This window comes from Arachis stenosperma, chromosome 3 (assembly GCF_014773155.1).
Source record: "Arachis stenosperma cultivar V10309 chromosome 3, arast.V10309.gnm1.PFL2, whole genome shotgun sequence".
In the NCBI taxonomy this organism is placed as follows: domain Eukaryota; kingdom Viridiplantae; phylum Streptophyta; class Magnoliopsida; order Fabales; family Fabaceae; genus Arachis; species Arachis stenosperma.
The window spans coordinates 157947796-157966191 of NC_080379.1; the positions used below are offsets into that span (position 1 = coordinate 157947796).

Genomic DNA, 18396 nt, shown 5'->3' on the forward strand with positions numbered 1-18396 from the left:
GCACAATTAATGAAGTTTGAAAAGTAGAATTTGTTTGCCTATAAAAGCACGAGCGTGACAAAAAGATTATACACACAATTACAAATACTTCCCTTTCTCTCTCTCTACAGCAATAAAATTATCTTCTCTCTTTATACACTACTAATAGTTTCTCTCTCTATATATCTTTACGTTATTGCATATAAATATATAAGTTATTTTATCGAGTTAATTATATTAATATTAGAGTCTTCTATTTACATATCTTTATTTTATATTTAGAACATCTTCTTTATTTATTTCACAATACGTTATCAGTACGAGACTCTTATCAAATTTTAGGAAGACTCAGGTAACAAATTTTTATTATATCGAAACTCTCTTATCTTAAATTTAATACTCTTGATATATCTGGAAACAACTATTTATCATGGATACTGGATGCTGAAATGCATCTTGATTCAATGGATCTTGAAGATACCATTAAGGCTGAAATAATGCATCCTAGAAGGATAAAATCAAGGCCATGATTTTTTTTCGTCGTCATCTTGACGAACGATTGAAAAATGAATATCTCACATTAAAAGATCCTGCAGATCTGTGAAAAGACCTTGAAGAAAGGTATAATCATCAAAAGACGGTGATACTTCCTCAAGCCCGATATGAATGGATGCACTTGCGTTTACAGGATTTTAAATCTATAAATGAATATAATTCTGCAATATTTTGAATCACCTCACGAATGAAATTATGTGGGAAAAAAGATAACTGATAGTAATATATTGGAGAAAACTTTCTTAACTTTTCATGCCTCGAATGTGCTCCTAAAACAACAGTATCGAGATAAAAGATTTAAAAAATATTCTGAGTTAATTTTTTGCCTTCTTGTTACTGAACGCAATAATGGGTTGCTCTTAAAAAATTAAGGAGCGTGTCCAGCTGGCGCCGCCCCATTTCCTAAAGTAAATGCAGTAAATTACCCCAGAAGATGTAAATGACAAGGTTTTAGTAACAAGAAAAATTATGGAAGAAAAAAGAATTATATTCAAAAGAGAGGATCTCACCAGAAGTGGGATAAAGAAAGAAATATTGGGCAAAATAAATCAACAGAGGATAAAGTGTTTCCGTTGTGGTGGAAAGGGCCATTGGTCGCGTACCTGTCGTACACCAAGGCACCTAGTCGATCTTTATCAAGTATCTTTAAAAAAGGATGACAAAGAAAAGAAAACAAATTTTGTTTCAAATGATGCTAAAAATTCCACCACTCATTATGATGTATCTAATTTCTTTGAGGATCTTGAAAGAAATATTGGTCATTTGATCAATAATGGAATAATTTAATATGTGAGATTGTTAAATATTCATGTAAATAAATAATGTAGGAAACTTCTTGTTAAGTTTTATTTTCTATGCATTTGAATTTCAAGTATATGTATATAAATAATATTTAATAAAATATTTATGAATTTCAAAAGTACTGAATATGTCAAGATAATAATAATAAAATTTTTAGTATATACTATACTTCTTAGTAAAATATTTTTAATCAAGAAAATAATTTATGTGCATATACTTCTCTCATTTTATTATTATTAGTTGTCTTTAAAGAGAATGACAAAGACATATAGTGAAGATGTTTGCCTTGTGAATAGTGCAAGTTCGCACAACATTATCAAAAGTAATATATACTTTACTCATCTTGTGCCAAAAGAAGAATATGTTAATACTATTATTGGCTCAGGCAATGTGATAGAAGGCTCCGGAAGAACTATAATTTTGTTTCTTGGAGGAACAAAATTCATAATAAATAATGCACTATTGTCTACGAAGTCTCTAAGAAATTTGTTGAGTTTCAAAGATATTTGTCGAAATGGATATCATATTAAAACTATGAATGAGGAAAATCATGAGTACTTATGAATCACAACTCATGATTCAAATAAGAAGATTATACTAGAAAAGTTATCCTCACTTTCATCTGGGTTATAATATACCAAAATTAATGCAATTGAATCACATGCCATCGTAAACCAGAAGTTTACTAGCCCAAATGAATTCATAACTTGGCAGACCGATTGGGTCATCCGAGAACAACCATGATGCAGAGAATTATTGAAAACTCCCATGGATATTCACTAAAGAACCAGAAAATTCTTACATCTAGTGAATTTTGTTGTGCTGCATGTTCTTAAGAAAAGTTAATTTTAAGGCCATCACCAGTAAAGATTGGATTTGAGTCCCCTGAATTCCTAGAAAGAATTCAAGGCGATATATGTGGACCTATTCATCCACCAAGTGGATCTTTTAGATATTTTATAGTCCTAATAGACGCATATTTGAGATGGTCACATGTGTACTTATTGTCTTCTCGTAACCTGGCGTTTGCGATATTACTTGCTCAAATTATTCGATTAAAAGCACAATTTCCAGAAAATCCAATCAAAGTAATTCGTCTTGATAATGCTGGTGAATTTACTTCCTAAACTTTTGATGCTTATTGTATGGCTAATGGAATAAGTGTTGAACATCCAGTAGCTCATGTTCACATACAAAATGGATTAGCAGAATCACTTATTAAGTGTTTCCAATTAATTGATAGACCCTTACTTATGAGAACAAATCTCCTAACTTCGGTTTGGGGCATACTATTTTACATGCTGCAGCACTTATTCGTTTGAGGCCAACGAGTTATCATCAGTTCTCTCCTATGCAATTAGCTTTTGGCTAGCAGCCAAATGTTTCCCATTTAAGAATATTCGGGTGTGCGATATATGTTCCCATTGCACCACCTAATCGCACCAAAATGGAACCCCAAAGAAAATTGGGGATATATGTTGGATATGATTCTTCCTCTATAATGAGGTATCTTGAGATACAAATTGGAGATGTATTTAAAGCCCAGTTTGCAGATTGTCATTTTGATGAATCAAAATTTTCAACATTAGGAGGAGAGAATAAGTTTCCTGAAAAGGAACTTAATTGGAATGCATTATCCTTGATGCATTTAGATCCTCGATTAGGGCAATGTGAACTAGAAGTTCAAAAGATTATACATTTGCAAAGAATAACAAATGAATTGCCTGATGTATTTTTTGATACAAAGAAGATAACCAAATCTTATATACCAGCAAAAAATGCCCTAATTCGAATTGATGTCCCAGTCAGACAAATAGCCACTGAAGCAAATTCACACCAGAAGCGTAGTAGGCCTGTTGATTCGAAAGACAAAAATTCTCGAAAAAGAAAAGAGGTAAATACTATTCTTGTTAAAAAAGATATAGTAAAGACACATGCAGTTGTCCAAAATTCTGATATAATTTTAACGTCAGAAGATGTTCAGATACTTGAAAATTGTGAAAATGACGAGATCTCGATAAATTATGTCTTTACAGGAAAGAAATGAGACCGAAATAAGACAATTGTCAATAAAATATTTGCATATAATATGGCATTAAATATCATGCATGAAAGTAAAAATCTTGAGACAAGATCAGTCGAAGAATGTCGACAAAGAAATGATTGGCCAAAATGGGAAGAAGCCATGAAGGCTGAGTTAGACTCACTTCTAAAACGTGAAGTCTTTGGACCTGTAGTCCGTATACCAGAAGATATAAAACCTGTTGGATACCGATGGGTATTTGTGAGAAAACGAAATGAGAAAAATGAAGTTGTGCGCTACAAAGCCCGACTTGTGGCACAAGGTTTTTAACAAAGGGCCGGTATAGATTATGAAGAAACGTATTCTCTTGTAGTGGATGCGATCACATTGCGTTATTTGGTCAATTTATCTGCATATGCATTTAATGGATGTGGTAACAGCCTACTTATACGGCTCATTAGATCAGGATATCTATATGAAAGTCCCTGAAGGACTAAAGATGTCTAAACCATCCAATGAATATTCGCAGGGGTTATACTCAGTTAAATTGCAAAGATCTTTGTATGGTCTAAATCAATCTGGACGAATGTGGTATAATCGTCTTACTAAGTATCTGGCCAAAAATGGATTCAAGAATGATGATATCTACTGTGTGTTTTCATAAAGAAATATGCATCTGGATTCATTATAATTGCTGTGTACGTTGATGATTTAAATATCATTGGAACTCTTGAAGAGATTCCAACAATTATAAAAACTCTAAAAGAAGAGTTTGAGATGAAAGATCTTGGAAAGACTAAATTTTGTCTCGACCTGCAGATCGAGCATACAAAAATTGAGATCTTTATTCATCAAACAATATATACGAAAAAGATCTTGAAGAGATTTTATATGAATAAGTCACATCCATTAAATACTCCAATGATTGTAAGATCTTTGGATATGGAAAAGGATCAATTTCGTCCTAAAGAAGAGAATGAAGATATTCTTGGTCCTGAAGTACTATATTTTAGTGCCATTGGAGCGCTAATGTATCTTGCTAATAATATACGACCTGACATATCATTCGCAGTGAATTTATTAGCAAGGTATAGTTCCTCTCCAACCAGAAGACATTGGAGTGCAATCAAGCAAATTTTTCGATATTTTCATGGAACAGTTGATATGGGATTGTTTTATCCCTACGGATCCAAGTCACAACTAGTTGGCTATGCAGATGCAGGATATTTGTCTGATCCACATAAAAGGGAAATCTCAAACAAGATACCTGTTCATATATGGTGGAACAGCTTATATCATGGAGATCCACGAAACAGACGATTACTGCAACATCCTCTAATCATGCCGAAATACTAGCGATTCATGAAGCAAGTCGCGAGTATTTTTGGCTTAGGAGTTTGATCCAATATATTCTGTCATCATGTGGACTGATTAATCATAAGATAGCTCCAACTGTCCTGTTTGAAGATAATACAACATGCATTGCTCAACTTAAATGTGGATACATTAAAGGCAATAAAAAAAAGCATATTTCTCCAAAATTCTTCTTCACTCATGATCTTCAAAATCAAGGGACAATTGATATCCAACAAATCCGCTCAAGTGACAATCTGGCACATTTATTCACAAAGTCACTCTCAAATCCTCCTTTGAAATATTGGTACATAAGATTGGGATGCGCCGATTTCGAGATATTAAATGACGTCGACAAGAGGGGGAGAATGTACTCTTTTTTTCCTTAGTCAGGTTTTTTTTCCATTGGATTTTTCTTGACAAGGTTTTTAATGAGGCAATCCCCATCACAAAGGGTCTTGTACTCTTTTTCCTTCACTAAGATTTTTTTCCACTGAATTTTTCTTTAGTAAGGTTTTAATGAGGCATATTCTTAAATGAGCATCCAAAGGGGAGTGTTACAACAAAGATGGATAAGGATGGATGCTCATTTATGGATGGATCAGTTTTCCTATGGTGAAAGGAGCAAGTTCTCATGACAAAGCACAATTAATGAAGTTTGAAAAGTAGAATTTGTTTGCCTATAAAAATATGAACGTGGCAAAAAAATTATACACACAATTACAAATATTTCTCCTTTTCTCTTTTTTTTAAAGCAATAAAATTATCTTCTCTTTATACACTACTAATAATTTTTCTCTCTTTATTTTTACGTTACTGCATATAAATATATAAATTATTTTATCAAATATTATATTAATATTTAAAATTTTTTATTTACATATCTTTATTTTATATTTAGAATACTTTCTTTATTTATTTCACAATAATTCTTAGCCATTATAATCTTGGCTACTAATAACATGACAATATGAAGAAATTAATAATAACAGAATCAGTCAATCAGATGTTTAACCCATAGGGATTAGGGAATTCCAATTTCCAGCCCCAATGAAATTTTGCGTTTGGAAATTGGAACCTCTCTATTACTGTTGGTAGTTGGTGAGGACTGAGGTGAAGTCTTTTTAATTCATGAGAATCACACTCCACATTCCACAGAACCATTTTCAAAGCAATGACCGATAGTGGACTCGTTAACCCCCCTCCCTTTCCTTTTTTTCCCGCTTCCAAAATCATATCTTTGCCATCTTTAATAATTAATCAAACATCAACAGGGACTTGTCGATCTCAAAATGGGGCCTTCCAAAAAAAAGGTGGATAGAATATTACTGTTATGATGAAATGGAAAACCCCTCCTCCTAAGTTATGCTCTCATAGAGATTTTCATAAATACCAACTGTTACTTCGCACTACTATAGTTCTCCAAGTTCCCTCCTTTCTCACTTGTAACAATTCCGACGTGAGTTTTCCTGCGACCCTTTTTGGCTTTCTTCGTTCGAAACCCTCCACTCCCTTCAAAATCCCACCTTGGACCAGGCAATTAATTTTCCTTCATTGTTCCTCTTCCTCTTTCTATGTTGCCTTTCTTTTTAATGTTAAAGATTAATTGGGTGTTCATTGAGATTGGTTTGTGCTAGCTTTCCGGATTCGGTAAGTCACGGGTTTTGGAGTTTTTTTTTTCTTTTTCTGGGCTCGTGGGAGTTTGTGATTGGAATTGGAATTTTTGAAGTTCTGTGGTTCTGCTCATGCCATTCCCCCCCCAAAGGTTGTGTGACATTGTGTTGGATGAGTTAGGTATGACATGGCATGCTTCTCGATTGCAGAGTTTCACTGATGATCAATCTTTTATGTGGATAAGTAGTTGTGATTGAGTGATGTTTGAGCTAGGCTGCTAGAAAATTAGAGGGGATAAAACAACTGATGAATTGTTTGTGCCTTAGATTATGAATTCTGGATATCTTCTGGTTTTAATATCTTCTTTTGTTATTGTTATTATATGCACTCATTTAATTTGTTAGCCTATGCTGCAGTCATTAACTGTATGAACAATGATATCAGGTCACTAATGCTGCTTCAAGGTTTCAAAGGATTTGCAATGTTTCAAGATTCTTGCGCATGTCAATTTTGATCCTTTTGTCTTCAGTTTGTCCATCTAGTGCTGCATAAAACCACTATTGCAATTGTTTCATTGCTACATTAACTTCTATACACAGTTATCGAGATATAAAAAATGAGCAAATATGGTATGCTGGACAATGTTTTAAATGATATACTTAAGGCAGTGACACCCTTGCAAGAAGATTGGGCAGTTCGATTTGGGATTGTTAATGATCTGCGATTAGTTGCAGAATCTGTCGAAAGCCTGAGAGGTGAACTTCCTGAAGAATATTTTTTTTCTGTTCCCACCTCTTTTTCTCTTTTGCTTCCTTTCTCTTTTCTTTTCTATTCTTTCTTTTTTTCCCCTCCTAAATCTTGGTCTTGCAGTGTTGATATAGCATAAGTAATGAAAAGAGATTGATAAAGACAATGGAAGTATTTCCGTTCTTATATTGCAGTTCCATGCATGAACATAGCTTCTAGTTTGATCCATGACAGTTTGTAAACAAAACAGTTTCTTCACAAACTAACATGGTTCTTGACCAACAAGTTAGTTCATCCACAAGTCTTATTCCTGAAAATTGGCTGTGAAGTTATTATTCCATTTCTAAAGTTAAAAATGTGCATTTCTTCTTTTTAGGCATATAATCCAACTTTCTTATATGACTATAACATTGATGCAATAAATTGTTGTTTTCTCCCCCATTCAATAAAATGAATTATCAAAGATGCCAAACTAGTTTGTTGCTTGAAGGTTTCTCCTATAAATAATTGAAAGTAAGATGAATTTTATTGTCTTTCACTCAGAACAATTATTCCAACATTTAGTTTTCATTATTTAATTTGGGTATCATAAATGTTTACAGATGGATTCCAATGATATACCATGAAGTTTTCCATCAATTTTGAAATTAAAGAATTAAAACTTGTATTTTACTCAATTTTTGGAACAGGAGCAACCGTGGAGCCATTTGGGTCGTTCGTGTCTAATCTCTTCACGCGCTGGGGTGACTTGGATATCTCGATTGAGTTATCAAATGGTTCACATATTTCATCTGTTGGGAAAAAACATAAACAAACATTATTGGGGGATCTTTTAAAGGCTTTGAGAGCAAAAGGTGAAATTTTCTTAAACTTCTGTCACTTAGCTGTACAGAAATAGATGATAGGTTAACCATTCAGGTGCATGGTCCATTTTTCTTTTAGTTTGATAATTTATTTCTTCGTATTCACACAACAGAAGAAATAGGTTATAAAGGTTGATGAATACCCCCCCCCCCCCCTCTCCTTCTTTCTTCATTCAAACTAAAAAGCTTAAATAATTTTTTATTAAATAGCAATACAAGAAGTGGTAGTTGAAAACACAAACTACTGTATATTAATGAAGTGATGATTATGCATAATGTACTCTTCTAGATTTACAAATAAATCTACAATATGTACAATTGGAATATCATAGATTTATTTAGTTGTTTTAGCTTATTCATGGATTGTAGAGGGTAAAACTGTTGTCATATGTTACCTGAAATTGTTATTTGCATGTAATTTTGACAAATATGCTTAGACTTGATAGGGTAATGTAGTTATATGACTAATTTTTAAGGTTAGGAAAAGAGGAGGGGACTTCTCTTTAAAATTCTGACCTGTTTGATGTCAAGATGCACATTTTATCTTGGCTCACCTGAAAAAGAAATATATATATACACATATATATGAAGCAAAATTTTGCTTCAGAATCTGTAGAAATAACATTGATTAAGGATCTTAATCGTCAACAAGTTGCTTTATAGCATCACGTGGAATATAAGATTTAATATTATTGTTGTTGCTGCTGCTGCTGTTGTCGTTGTTAAAAGAAGAATATTATTAAGACGGGGTAAAGGATGTTACAAGAGGATGGGAGGATAAGAGACCCTCCTAACAAAAAATAAGTGACAAAAAATCAGTAAAGCGTACCTACCAATCTCTCCACTTGTTTGAGAGGAAAACTCCTCTAAAAAGATATCCCGTCAATATGTTGATAACTTCATAATACCAAAAGAAACCAAAGAATCACTTATACTTTTGGGTGAAGCATTATTATGGAAAGGTCTCAGTCCAACACGATTTTTAACCATTTCATGTCAACATTGGTTCCTACTTTTAGTAGTCATTTTATTTGAATTAGTTAGATTTTAGATTTCCATTTCTAGTGCTCATTAAGTTCTCAAATCTTCCTGGTACTTTTATGTTTTGTCAGTTTCGAAACCAAAATAAACATGGGAATGGAATTTACCAGTTTATTTTTTGTCTTGATACATTTTGAAATAACATTAATTTGCAGGTGGGTGGAACAACTTGCAGTTCATAATCAATGCACGAGTTCCCATTTTAAAACTTAAACGCTACCCACCGGGCATATCTTGTGATATTTCGATTAATAACCTGCAGGGCCAAATGAAATCCAAGATTCTACTTTGGATCAACAAAATAGATGGCCGCTTCCATGATATGGTTTTACTGGTACCTTCTTGTGGCTGAACTAAGAGTTCTTTGCAATGACAGACTTCTGCTCGATTCATCCTTTCTAGTTTGTGTAGGTCAAGGAATGGGCCAAAGCACATAAAATCAATAACCCAAAAACTGGAACGTTCAATTCCTATTCCCTCAGTTTACTTGTAATCTTTCACTTTCAGGTACTTGTAGTCGTGTATTACATATTTCTTTTGTTCCTCCTAGCTAGGGGTTCTGAGGGATAAGGGGTTTGTGCAGCCAAAACTAGGAAATATTTAATAGCCTTCTCTATTGACATTATTTTTTTTCCTTCTTTTTCAGACTTGTGTTCCTGCAATTTTACCACCACTCAAAGATATATACCCTGGCAATATGGTCGATGATCTTATAGGTACATTCCATCTTTGATTGATTGTGAGGAATCATGATTTATTTATTTACTTTTTGTGCGGGATGGGGTGTGAATTTTGTTGAAGCTGAACTCGTTTGTAGAAATTTTGGATTTACAAATTATTTCCATGCATTCAACATTAAGAATTATTTATTCCATGGTGCATACAACTTATTGCAATGCAAATAGTTCAACATGCTCCTGGTATAGTGGTATCTCCTTCTCCTCACATTAATTTTACACTATCCATGTGCGGTTTTCTTTCTTCTATTTTTTAAAATGAATTTGAAGAATTAAGCCTTTATGTCAAAGTCGTGAATGCAGTCAACAGGATTAATTATGGATCATGGTGTCTTATTTTAATATTTCATAGAAATTTGGCTAATGGTTGATAAACAGTTAATTGGCTGCTGCAGGCTTTGAGTGATGACTTTTACTTTCTTTAGTTTTTATGTTGTTCCCTCAATTTTCTTTTATCCAACGACTTTTATCTTTAAATTTGTGTATTTATTTTTGTCTTGGACATAAGATTTGCCCTCCTTAAATAATCTCCCTTGCAAATTGCAATGCACTTCACCTGAACACCACTTGAGGGCCAAGTACCTAAAACTTGTTCATGTGATAATCAACCAGCACCCTTTGCCATTTTTTTTGTCTGGATTTATTGGCCTGGAAGGTTGCAAAACGCTTGCTGTCTCTTAAAACAGTGTTAATATGTGAATTGTGAAGCTATGTATACAAGAATAATTATGTAATCGTTTGCTATGTATAATTCGTACAGGTGTTAGAGCTGATGTGGAGGATCTTATTGCAGAAACATGTGATACCAATATAAACAGATACATATCAGACAAGTCCAGGCCGAAAAACAAAAAATCATTGGCTGAACTTTTTGTTGAATTCCTAAGAAAGGTAGATCATCATCTTCTTCCTGATTTCTGCATTGTCTTTGGTATTGATAAGAGGCATTTGAGACTCTGTCTCTTTTTTTCCCCAAATTCTTTTAATACCGTTGAAAAATATTGCATCTTTTGGTTTGTGACTGATTGTGTGGCTTTGTTTTGTGATTAATTTCCTCAATCTATATGGTACGGCCTTCTAGGCATTATTCACACTATAATGATGATTACAGCATGTTGCATGTTCCTGCAGTTTGCTCAGATGGATTCATGGGCATCAAAGATGGGAATTTCACCACATACTGGACAATGGGAGCAGATAAAGGACAACACGAGATGGTTGCCGAAGACTTATGCGATATTTGTACTACTCTGCTCACTTGAACAATCTTAAACTGCATCATGCATACTTTTTGTAGCTCTAATTTTACTCTCTGCATCTGCATCTGCCTTATGGTTGGTTAGGTTGAGGATCCTTTTGAGCAGCCACAAAATACTGCAAGATCTGTCAGCAGTGGACATCTACCAAAGATAGCGAAGGCATTTCTAGAGACGTATAGCATACTCATCTCAAAGAGTCAGACTCCAAACTCTCTCCTGATCTACTTGGCACCACCCCATGTGACGAGATACATTACGAAACCTGCTATCCCAAATTATGGTGGTGGTTACCTGCATCCACCTCAGCCTCAAGTTCCAAGACTTGTACCTGCTATCCCAAATTATGGTGGTGGTTACCTTCATCCACCTCAGCCTCAAGTTCCAAGACTTGTACGGCCACAACCACCCCCACAGCGTCATCCTCAGCAACCTCCACAGCATCGCATTCAAAATGGCAGTGAAGGATCAAGCTCCAACGGTTCAATTTCAGGTGGCAGTAAAGGATCAAGCTCCAACAGTTCAATGTCGAGAGCACTGGCTATGCAGGCACAAAAGAGGCAGCAGATATGGAGGCCAAGGAACCAATAGATGAGTTGGCAGCCAAAAATACAGTCTCTAATTACATGTTTCAACACTTGCTTTCCGGTATACAAGTAACTAGTGTCATGTGATTTGTTGTGTTATAAGATAGATTATAGCTACCTTGATATTTTTTGCCCTCAGGGGATCCAAAAGTGATAAACATTATGAATGTCACTTAAAACATTTTTTTGGTGGGGAATTATAATTGACATTTGATTGCTGGATTATGCTCAGCTCTATTTTAGAATTTAGACAGCAAGCAGGATAATTAGTTTTACATTTGTTTTGCATTATCAATTTATCGTTATCAAGAAAGATTAAAAAGGAAAATGGAAGGATAATTAGCATCAACATCAAAAAGAACATAATGCGAGGATAATATGTGGTGCAAGTTATACAAGTCACGGGAATAAGAGTGGGTGGTTGGCTGATTGGTAGAGTGAATAAAAACGAGAGAAAAAGGGAAGAGAAATTGAATGATGATAATTATCCTCTTACTACTAATATTAATAAAGATATTTGGTTATTAACTTATTACAGTATTTAACAAATTTAGTCATAAATTGTTGGTGGCTGGAACTCTGAAAATCATTTTGGCCCAATAATTCCCTTTAAATAGGAGTGACATTACATTACAACTTTTTATTCATAAAACCATAATTTTAGAAACAAATTGACATGAACATTGAACCCCGTGAAATTCATCATTTAGCATCTTTGGGAAGTCATTAAGTCATTATTTCATGTTCTTTTCATTGTCTTTTCCCACATCAATTAGACTGAGAAATTGAAGTGTAAATGTGGGGAATGAGTAATGCAATAATGACTTAAAAAATATCCCTCCTAATTCCTGTGTTCATTTCAAATAGTAGTTGCAGCCTCATAAGTCATGACTCATAAGCAGTTAAGCAACATATAAGTTTGTCATGATTCAAATTATTGCAACATGCATAACCAAGTCCCTTGGGCCCTTTGATTTCAATATCAAGAAAGATCCATAACTCATTATCATGAAACCCAAATTAGGTAAGCTAAGCAGGTTTAAAGAACGTTAATGGTGATTATATATGAGTCTAAATCTCAAACTTTGTGCTTTTTTTCACAAGAAAGATAAAAGTGAAAAAGAATAATATGGGATTCGTAGATGCAACTAGGCCATGGTCTAGACACCAAAAATAAAAAAAAACTAGTGCATGGCCCAACAATCAAAAGGAGCAATCAGCATCAAATCAAAAGGAAAACTAGTCTATGAAAAAAAAGGAGATCTAGTCTGTCTCAAGAGAAAAAAGACAGTGATAGAGAGAGGAAAATCTACTCCAGCTAATAGATGGTGACATAAAAAGAGAATTAAAATCTACGTGTCTACCCTTACAAAAAAAAAAAAAATCTACGTGTCTACCTTCGATTCAATTTTGTAGATGAGCTTCCATATGTTTGGTTTATCAGTTACACATTGGTTTGTTTGAGGCGATTAACGTGGTAGAATCTAACAGGCAGGGACACCCAAAAACAACCTCTTCTTTTTCTTTTAAGAATTTATGCACTCTAAAACGTTTTACACATTCATCTGTAATCACATATGTTACCATTCAAATATTATTAGAATTTTACGTTATTTTATCATTACATTAAAATTAAATTTTAGTTTTAAAAAAATATTATTAGAATTTTTTAAATATGGTTGAATTTTTTTTTTTCTGTCATATTACGGATCAAAAATAGATTGTGTCGTATTGATTTAAATTATCAAATTTATTTTCTAAATTATGAAAAAAAAAGCATCAAAGAAATCACTATATGACTATAATTAATTTTAAACTTTTGATGTGTCGAGTTTTTGGCTTGCCAACTCACGTACGGGAGGGAACTATAGCAATGGCATAATAGCAAGTCAGCAAGACAGCAACATCCTCTAAAAGGGACTCCCAACAAAGAACAGTGTACTTGGTATTACTGGCGACTTATTAGACATTGTACTCGCCAAATCGCATTTTTCAAATAACAGATGTATGCATTCTATATGATATAAAAGATGAATGCTACGGTGCGGTGCTTATATATATTTGTCTAACTTACTAAAAAGAGATAAAAATTAATATTTAAATTAAAAAATATAAAAATAAATAAATTTTTTAATATTTAAATCTTACCATAAAAAATAATTTTGACAATTTCGACACCAAAGTTATAAACACCACAGAATTTGCCGATATAAAAATATAAAACCAAAAGTTGTGTGAAAACTACTGTTGTAGATTTTCTACTATGACCTGATATATATTTTAATTAGTCCATTCGTGTTTGTAAATAAATAAAAAATTTAATATACACAAAAAATTTACTATCATATTTTTTTTTATAAATAAATATTTTTTTATATATGTAACAATTATATAAATATATATTTAATTTATTTTTAATATATATTTTATATTTTAACATATATACTCTATACAGAGTTCTATTTAATATCTACTACTTGATCATTGTCAATATTTAAAACCGAATACATATTAAGAATTAATATATTTAACCATTCAACTAATATATATATATATATATATATATATATATATATATATATATATATATATATATATATATATTTTGTTTAATTAAGTGATAAAGATAATTTTGTACCAGGCCATCTCATAAATTATCACTTTGAATATTTTCTAGCTAGTCCACACACTATTATCACCATAGTTTAATTAAAGAATAATTCACTTATACAGAGTGCCTTGCTTGGTACAATATGTGGTACTCCTAGAACAATGTTCTACAAATGTCAAATGGCCTTTCAAGTTTCGACCATGTTAGTTGATAATCATGCAATAGTGTCTATCAAAACATGTACCGGCAAAGGAGTGGAAATAACTTCAAAAAAGTGAACACCACAAATCTCTAGTCTCCTTTGAGATGATAAACTTACGGAATCTTCCCGATCTTTTAATTACTAGATTTGAAAGAGTCTTCTGTAGATTATCGCTTCAGAAATATTATTTCGAGTCTATTAAAAATCGATCTCTGCCTCTCTGATGTCTAACGAAGCAGGAATACATATTGCATATAAAAATAAAATAACCTTAGACTGAATTGCGGAGAAAACTCCCTTTGATCAATGCTGTAGTCGAAAAGAAACGAGAGACTCGAGATAGATAAAGAAAAGAAATAAGCTTCCACAGGTTGGTTATTCATTACCAATAGTTGCATTAATTAATCAAAGTAAATATGGGATAAAACAAACTTAACTTGAACAAACTACAAACCAAAACAGAATCTATTAGACCCGTAGTGTCAACCGGCTGATTTAGTCCTTTGCTGACACAAATTTCCCCCCACTAGATATTTTTCCTATAATTTTTGTTCCCTTCACAGTTGACAAGGCTACGATTTAATTTTCTTCCTTACTCGACTCAAGAACCTAGCTAAATACTATTACATATCACATTCAATAACCAAAATGCCCAACACCCCCACCGTGGTCCTTCGAAAAATGGAGGGTGGCCAATGGCCATTGAAGTTAAAAGGCCGTTTCATTCATTCATTCATCCATTGGTACCATCATTTCAATTAACGTTGTCGTTATTGTTGGGATTAGACCGTTGTTGGCCCCTCCTCAAGTCAACTACCACCACGCTCACATTATCCTCGCTGTGCCTCGCCAGCGCCAACTTCGTCAGCAGAATGGAAGCATCTGAGCACGCCCTATCGGATCCGTCCGCTGCCACCCCACTCCCCGACGGAGACCCCGGCGGCGACGGCAGCTTCTGCGCCTTGAGACACATCCGCACCACCCCGCACGCAGTGTCATTTGACACCACGTCCCACAAACCGTCACTCGCAATAATCAAGCACTCATCATCGTGTCTCCTCTCAGTAACGGTCACCTCCGGTTCCGGGATCACGTACGGTTTCAGATAATTATCCCCTGAAAGAAAACGGAAATCGTTAAGTTTTAGAATGTGAACCGCCATGCGACCGTAACACTAAATAATCATATTAAAACGCATGGTGCTAACGTGCGCAGTTGTTGCTCAACACTCACCTATGGCTCTAGACATGGCTAGCATCCCAAGCACCCTGGGAACATCCCAATAGATCACGCGCCCTCCTGCTGCTTGAACCCGGATCAGTTCGTCGGGTCGGTCAGGCTGCAATCAAACGATTCGAATAATAGTTAGGCCACGTGTCATGCAAGCGCCAAAGTAACGTTTCTCTATTTTTATTTTTCTATTTCCCGGGAAAAATAAAATCAAGAAAGTAAGAACGGACCTTGTGATCGGAGGACAGGGGGATGGCCACGCCGTTGCGGCAGAGCACTGCGCGTGAGTCGCCGCAGTTGGAGACAACGATCTTCTCGGAGGTGACGACGGCGACGGCGGCAGTGGATCCGACAGCGTCGCAGTGTGGACTCTGAAGCTCGCAGCGGCAGGTGGAGGAGTGATTCCCCTTGCTCCAGGTGTGTACGTCGTCGTCCATGCGCAAGAACCCATGCTTCATCACGGATTTCCATTCCAACTCTTGTTCATCCTTCTTCGCTCCACTGATTTCATCCTTCACAATATCATGCAGCCTCTCCTTGCACAGCGTCGCAACCTGCATACACGAAACCGGTTTAAGTTAAAACCATAACCAGATCCACTTCTACATTCTACGAGCGTATTTAAGCAACTGAAAATAGAAGCGGCTAAGCTAGAGTGCTTACATGTGAGCAACCGTGACCGTCAAACACGCCGAAGTAATGGAACCCTCTGTAACTCTCATCACAGAAAGAAGGACGCACAGTAACCGAATCCTCCATGTCTCGTCTCCTTCCGCAAACGGAAGTCACGCCGAACTTCGGACACTCTTCATGAACCTTCTCGTTTCCCAAACCTCCCGCCGTCGAACCCAACAGAGAAGAAACCTTGGACCGTTTCGGTTCCGAAACTGTGCCATCTTCGTTGTTAACCAGCTGCTTAGATCCGTCCTCCTTGTTCTGCCCGACAACAAAGGAGCCGCGGTTCTCCGCGACGTTGCCGCACTCCCTGGGAACCGCGCAAAGATCCATCCTCTGCCGTTTCCGGGAAGCCTCGGGCGCCGCCGCCGTCGCCACGTCGGTCATTAACCTCAAAGAAAGCAAGTCTAGGCTCCTTCGCCTGGATGGGCGTGGATTTGGCTCGATTGGAGCCGTTGGTTCGCCTTCTCCAACAACACCACAGCAAATACCAGCCATTTAAATTTTGAAACTTCAAAAACGATGAAATTTTGAAATATCGAAGCACAGGAAGAGTAGGATATATATAGAGAAGTAAGAGAGAAGAAAAAAATTTTAAAATAAAAAAATAGAGTGAATGAAGGAAAGAGAGGGGGGAGAAGGAGCTTTTTCTACCGAGGGGAAGGGGAGGCCCAAGGTTAGGGAATTCAAGTAGGGCCCACAGTAAATGGACGGGCAGGGTGCCCGTCACCGTCAAAGAGTAACGCGAAGCGATCTCAGCCGTTGAAGTGATCGGGGTTGGGGTTTGGCAGGGGAACACGTGGTAAGGTGGCCTTTTGAAAAAGGGTGTACGTGGCACCAATGATTTGGATCCACGGTAGGTTTAGATGTTTTTTTTCCTTTTCTGACACGCATGTGGCCCGCTTCTTGTTATTCTCTCTCTCTTTCTTCCAATTCTAATTCGAAAACTATCACATATCATAGTAGCTTTCAATTTCATCTTTGATTTGATTTGGTTTGAGTCTTACCCGCAAAATATTTTCCCACTTCGTATTTTTTTTCCTCTTTGTTGGTTAATTTTAGTTTTAGCTCCCTATGCATGCCACTTTTCGGTCTGTTAGGACACTCGGCTAGAGGATGTCACCACGTGGCTCCATCTTAGGATACGAGATTCCTGTTCGATTCTGGTCTTTACGCCCGCCTCTCCTCCGTTTACATAGCACGCGCCTTTAGATTCCGCTTTTGGTCTCTCCCACTCTTATTTTGTCTTCACTCTTCACCGCATTTTGTATTCTTTCTTTTTCCTTCTCTTTTAGTTGAATTATATGGTAAAGATATAAATTTATAGATGTTTCTTTTTATGGGATGAGAAAGAGATTGAAAAGGATGGAGCCCATACTTTGAATAGCAATAAAATAATAAAAAAAATTATAAAAAAATTATTTTCTCTTTCTATATCACTTGAATCTGTACAGTAGAGTGCCCCACTTTATATTTTTTTGAATTTTTTTAATTAAAAATTAAAATCAAAATCGTTAAATAAAAATTTAATCAAATTATTTAAATTATTTAATTACTCTCAACTATTAACTTTACATAAAATTAATTGCACTTAAATTTTTACCATTTTTAAACTCATAACTAACTAAAAAGTAAAAATTGTATTAGTCAAATTTTTTTTGGATAAAATTGTAAAAAAGAATTAAAAAAAAGTAAAAAAAAAAGGAGATTATAAGACTAAAAGACCACGGCCAAGTTCAACTACGCCACTCCCACTTGCCATCACAGTTTGTTAGTTGCTGTGCCAAGAAGGGATTGAGAGAGAGAAAAATAAGAAAGAATAAAAGATATTTTAAAAAATATTTGTTGAGTTATCACATTTTATATATTATCTATTCTTTATGTACTTTATTATTAATAAAAAATACAATCTAAATAACAGAATGTTTGAATATAAATGTGTGAATTTGTAAATCTAAATGTTTAAATCTTAATGTGTGAATTTGTGAATCTAAATATTTGAATCTGTATTTTTTGTTTATTATGTGTTATTACATGTATATCGTTATTTTCTGTTCTTACATAAAAATATTGTTACATCTGCATTGCTAGATAGATTTTCTTCAATGTAAGAACTTATATG

General features: G+C 34.8%; 2 protein-coding genes across 5 annotated transcripts; one reads left to right on the forward strand and one right to left on the reverse strand.

Moving 5' to 3' along the window:
- Nucleotides 1–5863: 5863 nt before the first annotated feature.
- Nucleotides 5864–11771, forward strand: LOC130967981 (protein HESO1). Of its 4 annotated transcripts, none has more exons than XM_057893051.1 (9): nucleotides 5864–6361; nucleotides 6770–7080; nucleotides 7762–7926; nucleotides 9132–9310; nucleotides 9388–9483; nucleotides 9623–9692; nucleotides 10474–10604; nucleotides 10845–10955; nucleotides 11057–11771. In XM_057893051.1, the coding sequence occupies exons 2-9, from the start codon at nucleotides 6942–6944 to the stop codon at nucleotides 11558–11560; spliced, it is 1395 nt and encodes a 464-aa protein (XP_057749034.1). In that variant the 5' UTR covers nucleotides 5864–6361; nucleotides 6770–6941; the 3' UTR covers nucleotides 11561–11771. The 4 variants fall into 4 exon arrangements, with proteins under 4 accessions (XP_057749034.1, XP_057749032.1, XP_057749036.1 ...); XM_057893049.1 differs by having other exon boundaries at nucleotides 5864–6247; XM_057893053.1 differs by having other exon boundaries at nucleotides 5864–6170.
- Nucleotides 11772–14713: 2942 nt separating this feature from the next.
- LOC130966026 (protein phosphatase 2C 37-like) lies at nucleotides 14714–16876 on the reverse strand. The gene is made up of 4 exons (XM_057890781.1): nucleotides 16263–16876; nucleotides 15830–16153; nucleotides 15603–15708; nucleotides 14714–15485 (listed from the first exon to the last, which is right to left on the reverse strand). Exons 1-4 carry the CDS (start codon nucleotides 16770–16772, stop codon nucleotides 15124–15126), a joined length of 1302 nt encoding a protein of 433 aa, XP_057746764.1. The 5' UTR covers nucleotides 16773–16876; the 3' UTR covers nucleotides 14714–15123.
- Between the last annotated feature and the right edge of the window lie 1520 nt (nucleotides 16877–18396).

Excerpts from the sequence above, each read along its gene's own strand:
- LOC130967981 (XM_057893051.1), top strand. The coding sequence starts at position 6,942 with ATGAGCAAATATGGTATGCTGGACAATGTTTTAAATGATATACTTAAG. Across the intron at positions 7,081-7,761 it reads ATCTGTCGAAAGCCTGAGAG|GAGCAACCGTGGAGCCATTT; the intron begins GTGAACTTCCTG and ends TTTTTGGAACAG. Across the intron at positions 10,605-10,844 it reads TTGTTGAATTCCTAAGAAAG|TTTGCTCAGATGGATTCATG; the intron begins GTAGATCATCAT and ends ATGTTCCTGCAG.
- LOC130966026 (XM_057890781.1), bottom strand. The coding sequence starts at position 16,772 with ATGGCTGGTATTTGCTGTGGTGTTGTTGGAGAAGGCGAACCAACGGCT. Across the intron at positions 16,154-16,262 it reads ACGGTCACGGTTGCTCACAT|GTTGCGACGCTGTGCAAGGA; the intron begins GTAAGCACTCTA and ends TCGTGTATGCAG. Across the intron at positions 15,709-15,829 it reads CCCTGTCCTCCGATCACAAG|CCTGACCGACCCGACGAACT; the intron begins GTCCGTTCTTAC and ends GTTTGATTGCAG.